General features: G+C 36.9%; 1 protein-coding gene across 1 annotated transcript; it reads left to right on the top strand.

The window, feature by feature from the left end:
- The first annotated feature begins 4,316 nt into the window (after window positions 1–4,316).
- LOC143643595 (olfactory receptor 52E8-like) lies at window positions 4,317–5,250 on the top strand. The gene is given in 2 exon segments (XM_077112205.1): window positions 4,317–5,083; window positions 5,085–5,250. Coding segments are annotated over 2 exon segments (933 nt in total).
- Window positions 5,251–6,720: the final 1,470 nt, after the last annotated feature.

Raw genomic sequence — 6,720 nt, 5'->3', positions numbered from 1 at the left:
TCTCTAAGCTGACACAGTAAGTGAACTCACTGCCCCTCCCCCTACATAGGACATGAATCTCAGGGATGAAATCTCCCTGGCAATGTGCAATGGTAATCCCGGGATTAGCTGGGACCCAGCATCAAGGGATTACAAAAGTCTTCTTGACTAAAAGGGGGAAGAGAGAATTGAGAAAAAGTGAAATGTCAATGACTAAGAGATTTCAAACAGAGTCAAGAGGTTATACTGGAGATTATTCTTACACATTATACAGATATCCCTTTTTAGTTTATGTTGTATTGGAGTGACTAGAGGAAGTATCTGAAGCTGTAGAGCTGTGTTCCAGCAGCCTTGTTTCTTGAAGATGATTGTATAATGATATAGGTTTTGTAATGTGACTGTGTGATTGTGAAAATCTTGTGTATGATGCTCCTTTTTTCTAGGGTATGGACAGATTACTAAAACGTATAGGTAAAAAATAAACAAATAATGGAAGGACAAAGGTTAAAATAAATTGGATAGATGGTAATACTAGTAGTCAATGTAGGGAAGGCTAAGGGGTATGGTATGTATGAGTTCTTTATTTTATCTTTCTTTTTCTGAAGTGATGCAAATGTTAAAAAAATGAGCATGGTGGAATATACACAACTATGTGATGATATTGTGAGCCATTAATTGTATACTATGTATAGAATGTATGCTAAGAATGTTCGTATGTTTTGTTTTATCAATGAAAACATTAAAATAAAAATAAGTTTGGATCAGATAACATGAAAAGAGAAGCCAAAGTTGTGAATAGGTGGGTTGAGTTGGATTACATGGAATAACTCTATCAGGAACTTGAGGGGTGGAGGGGATGGAGTGGGAAAAGGAGAGGGAAGGAAGAGAGAGAGGATGAACAAAGTAGTGGAAAATATAGGGTAACATTGGGCCCACTAGAACAGATACTTTATTTGCCAGGAACTTTGAAATTTAATTTGGGAGATATCATACAAATTCTAATAGTGTCAGTAAAAGAATGGGTTATTTGAGAAAAAATAAAGGAGCAATGAATACTCTTGCCTTGTAGTTTCCATGTAGAGAAAAAACAAATTACAAAATAGCATTCTCCTGTGCCTATTAATTAAACTATGTCAAGGTCTAAAATATGCACTAATCCCATCTCAGGGGAAATAGACCTATAATAAAAGTATAAACATTCCTTCTACATACTAAATGGTGTATCTCAGATAGATTCCAAGTAGTGTTTGCGAACTACTGCTTCACAGATGTTTAGAGATAAAGGTAAGTCATATCAAGATTAAGATGTGAAAAATAGCAGGAGATATTGGGAAAGGTCTGATACTAAGCTAGTATAGAAAGATGGAGGAAAAGTCAAAGTATGAAGAGAAGATGAGGAAAGAAAGAACACACACCCATGACCTTTCAAGGCTACACAGATTTTCTTAAATGTTTATATACTGATGACCATCTAGTCTTGCAAAAATAAAGGGACTGTGAAGCTGATGAAGAAGGAGATGCATCAGTATATCCTTTATAAGTTTAGCTGTTGTTTCTGAACTCGTCTATAGGTGCCTAAAGGTGAATAGCAAGAGGGCAAGGACTAACAATCCCTATTTTCCAGAGCATTGCCTGCTATAATAAAGGTGGCCATTTAATATGTTATTGAATAAAAAGTGTGAATATGTGGATCAAGAATTGTGGCTCTGACAGATTTTTCTAAATTTAGGTCTCAGGGCAAGGGTGATGAAGCAGCTGAAAAAGAAAATAAGCTTACACGATGGCAGGACAGCAGTGAGACTGGGGGCTTAGGCAATGATGAGATGAGAAGGTAGACTCTCATCTTCTCATTTCTCTCATGATTAACTGAACATGAGATGAAGTGAGTAAGTGGATTGTGCGCAGATGGTTATAACAGAGTAGACTAAGGCGGAGCCAGAGGAAATGGCTTCTAGATAAAATTCCATGTAGTGCCTGGGTGTTATGTAGCAAAAAATTAAATAAAAAAAAAAGCAGTTGGAACCCAGTCTTATTTTGGAACCCAACACAGATTGGGTGATAGATGAATACATCATGAAACAACAGGCCATTATACGTTTGAGGAAAGAGCAAGTTGCTTTATACAATATTTAGAGACTTGGAAATGACGTTGTCTCAGAGAGGAGATAGGATCAGTTTTGAGAACCCACTTCGATAATCTATAGCAATTAGTAGGATGAATTTATTTTGAGGGAATGTAGCCATATTTTACTTTTCTGAGTTTTTGCTATACACATCTTCTGTGCCCAGGGTGATGACACTCCAACTTCCATCATTCTCTTAAATCTTAGGTACTAACATCCACTTTGTTTTTGTCCTTCTTTCCATGTGAAATAAAATTTATTTTCATATTTTATATTTACTCTTTTATTCTTCGTTTAAATTTATTCTCCATGGGATTTATCTTGACCCTCCCTTTATACCTACAATGATCTGGGCATACTTTTATCATAGCCCTTGCAATGCAGTTCCCAAATTTCAACTTTGGAATTTTATCTCCCTCACTATCAGTGGTCTTCTTGAGAGCATGTGACAGGTCTTACTTAAATATGTATTGCAATTGCCTAATTAAGACTGGCCTACAGGAGATCTCTTACATACTTGATGGAATAAATTGTGAGAATACCTCTCTATGTTCTCTTTGTATTCTCCACAAAAGAAAGAGAAAATAATTGGATCATTACCTTTGATTTTCTCATTACAGAACTGAGAACTCCAAAGAGCTCCTCCCTGGGTTCAGTAACCCAAGTTTACATATTATTCTCCTTCCTAAAAGAATTTCCCAAATTATCCCACATCTCTGCCATTCTTCATAGGCTTCAGATGGGCATAGTTATTTGCCAAGCACTTATTTTTTAATGGATTTAAAGTAGGGTTCCTAACCTTCATATGAATTTCTTTCTGACTTATGCCACTCAATTATTCTCCCAATATTCTCATATTCCTTAATTTGAATAAAAACTTTTGTAAAATTCTATACAATAACAGTTGTTCACATTTTCTGTAGAACTAGTTTTACTGAAATGGTTGCCTACTGATAAACATCCCCAATGTTAAGTTCTTAAAATTTTTAATTTACTGTAAGTTAAGACATTTTGCATAATCTGTGTAGGTGTTACAATTCAAAATCTGTTAATAGTTCTTTTTGACTAAAAAGAAGACATCCATAAAGACACTAGTATCTGAAGTAGATAAATAATTGAGTAAGAAATAAATTGTGGGGTAATTACATTTTTTCTGCTTTTTCCGTGTCCACATACATTGCTGATGATATTTGAAAACTCTCCTGTGCTCAGAATTTAGCCACCCTTCCAAACTGTCTCATGTCCGGACAGTTTCTTTAACGGTAAAGTTGCTTTATGGACTCTCCAAACAAGAGGCAAACTCTCAAACAAGTATTCTTCTTAATTGCAAAATACCTTTGCAAAGGATATCACTCTCTTTGTCTTAAGTCATTTAACAAATATGGTAAATACAATTATTTTTTTCTTGCAAAACCACTTATGATGGTAACTGAATTTTTTATTTTCTAAAACACCACACTGAAATCATTACTGTCTGGCAACTTTTTACTTAATTCATTTATTTAATAAGCTTTTAAAATTGATAACTTACATTTGGCAGACTCTTATAATGCATATGAATAATCAAAGATAAGTTGTTTTCTCTGCTTTCAAAATTATACTCTCCAGTATTCATAAACACATGTATAATACACACTCACATACACAAAAACACACAGTGATATGCAAACTAAATTTGTGGTTCTCTTATTTCCCAAAGGGAAGGAGTGGTTAAGGTTAAACATACAAATTAACCATGTGCAATAAGCAAAAATACATGTAAATCTACCAGATACTTTGGAACTTAATTTTCCCCACTTATTACTGGTTACATTTTAATTATGAATTTCCATCTGGCAGAGAGATATTCATCTTCCTTCCTTTCATTATGCCCTAATTTTTAGTTGGGAAAATAGCTGAAGAGTCAGGTTGAGGGTAGTGTGACAGTGGCTCAGTGGCAGAACTCTCACCTGCCATTCCAAGAGAACTGGGTTCAATTACTGGTGCCTGCCCATGTGAAAAAAAGAAAAAGAAGAGAGAGTGAGGTTGATTCCTTTTCTGGTGCTGTTTGCATATGGGGAGGTTGTGAGAATGTGAGGAGAACATTGTAAGACCTTTCCAGATGGAAATAAAAAGAATAATTACAATGATAACTGCATTTTTACTAGGAATCTGGACAATGGGAAGTCAATAACTCTGACATGCACACCAACGAATTTTGGCAGAAGAAAGGCTATGCTTAATGACACTCAGTTCCATCCTTCTTCATTTCTCCTGTTGGGAATTCCAGGACTGGAAGCTGTGCACACCTGGATTGGAGTCCCCTTTTTCCTGGTGTATCTTGTAGCACTGCTGGGGAATTCGGCTGTCCTGTTTGTGATCCAGACTGAGCAGAGTCTCCATGAGCCCATGTATTACTTCCTGGCCATGTTGGACTCCATTGACCTCGGCCTGTCCACAGCCACCATCCCCAAAATGCTGGGCATCTTCTGGTTCAATCTCAGGCATATATCTTTTGGAGGCTGCCTTTCCCAGATGTTCTTCATCCACTTCTTCACTGCCATGGAGAGCATAGTGTTGGTAGCCATGGCCTTTGACCGCTTCATTGCCATCTGCATCCCCCTCCGGTACACCGTGATCCTCACCAACAAAGTCCTGGGCACCATAGCAGGCGTTGCCATCCTGCGGAGTCTGTGCATGATTGTTCCATTGGTGTTTCTACTCCTGAGGCTGCCATTCTGTGGGCACCGTGCCATCCCTCACACCTACTGCGAGCACATGGGCATTGCCCGTCTGGCCTGTGCCAGCATCAAAGTCAACATTGGAATTGGCCTTGGCAACATTTCTCTTTTATTGTTGGATGTGCTCCTGATCATTCTCTCCTACGTCAGAATCCTCTCTGCTGTCTTCCGCCTGCCCTCTCGGGAGGCCCGACTCAAAGCTCTCAGCACCTGTGGCTCCCACATTGCTGTTATCTCAGCTTTTTTCACCCCAGCATTTTTCTTTCTTGACACACCGTTTTGGGCACAACATCCCTGGATATATCCATATCTTCTTGGCTAATCTATATGTGGTTGTACCTCCAGCCCTCAATCCTGTAATCTATGGGGTCAGGACCAAGCAGATTCGGGAACGTGTGCTGAAGATTTTCTTTAAGAAAGATAACTAACCATTCAGATATCTTGGAGGGTTTGTGTTATAATTCATTTTCCCCTATGTTAGAAGTGAAGTCTCTGCTCTCTGACACATTAGAAAATAGGAAAGAAAGCATATTATTGAGAGTAGTAAAATTATTTATGCTTAAGTTGAAGATTTTTAATAAAAGATAATAGTATCTTGATTTTATTGAAATCTGGGTCAATTGTGAATCCACGTGCAAAAAAGAAAAAGATGAATGCAAACTCTTACCTCACATTACAGAGGGAAAAAAAAGACTTCAAATAGATTATAGATGTAAATATCATACTAAAACAGAAAAATTAAATGCATAATAGAAAATCTTCAAGATGTTGGGTCAAAGATTTTTTAGATCTGAAACTGATAGCCAAGAAATTTTAAAAAAATGATACAGTGGAATTCATCAAAATAAAAACTTTTGGGGCTTAAAAGACATCATTATGAAAATGAAAAAGCAAGTCATAGGTTTGCAGAAAACACTTGCAAATCATATATATGAGTAAGAAATTATCTAAAATATATAAAACTCATACCACCCAGTAAGACAAATTACCTTATTAAAAATAAGCAAAATGTTTGTATTACCTTTTCTCAGGAAAGTTACACATTTCGTGAATAAGCTAAATTGACACTAATATTCAAGATATCAGCTGCTCCATTCCCCATTAACATAGCATGTGTAGGGACCCAGGAAATACATGGACTCCCAACCCAGATCCAGGTGAGAGAGAGACAGTGAGTACAGGGACTGATCAAATTGTTATTTCAAATTTATAATTGAATAAATATGTTGATAGTTGGTGGAACCTTGACTTGATTTCTTGGATTGTGGTGAATCGTCTTGTGCAAGTGGAAGCTTCTGAAACTGCACCCTCTTGCCCCATCCAAGATAACAAGTAAATCAAGACAAACTACATTTCAGGGATGGTGATGTCTGTCAGATCCCCATTTAATTCACCAATTTGATGCTTAAAAACCCAAATGAATCTTAATCAGTGACAAAGGATCATTACAAACTTAACCAAGCAGTAGCCTCAATTATGCAATATCTTCTAGGGTAGATAAATACAGCTTTCAGTATGCGGATACAGTTATTGGAATGGGAAATGTGTTCTTTTCCATTCATAGCAAAAAAGAAGTTCAGAATCAGTCTGTGCTCCTGTGCAGAGAGCAAGAGTGTAGATCATATTCTTTCGTCAGTGCTACATTAACTCTCTCACCATCGATCATAATGGATTCTGAAGGTATTTGAACTATCTGAACAATTCACTGCGCATCTCATTGGTCCACAAAATTGATGGTATTCTAAATGGGTCAGATCATTAATAGAGGTCTTTATTAGACATGCAGATGCAAGATAGGAAACAAATCTAATGAACTTCACAGTGTCAATCACATAATGAATTCTGTAGGAATCCAGGGACTATTAAAAGTGCTGTTAAAAGCTAAGGTGCCAGCTTTG

The sequence above is a fragment of the Tamandua tetradactyla genome, chromosome 8 (assembly GCF_023851605.1).
Source record: "Tamandua tetradactyla isolate mTamTet1 chromosome 8, mTamTet1.pri, whole genome shotgun sequence".
In the NCBI taxonomy this organism is placed as follows: domain Eukaryota; kingdom Metazoa; phylum Chordata; class Mammalia; order Pilosa; family Myrmecophagidae; genus Tamandua; species Tamandua tetradactyla.
This window is presented reverse-complemented; position numbering and strand designations above follow the sequence as displayed.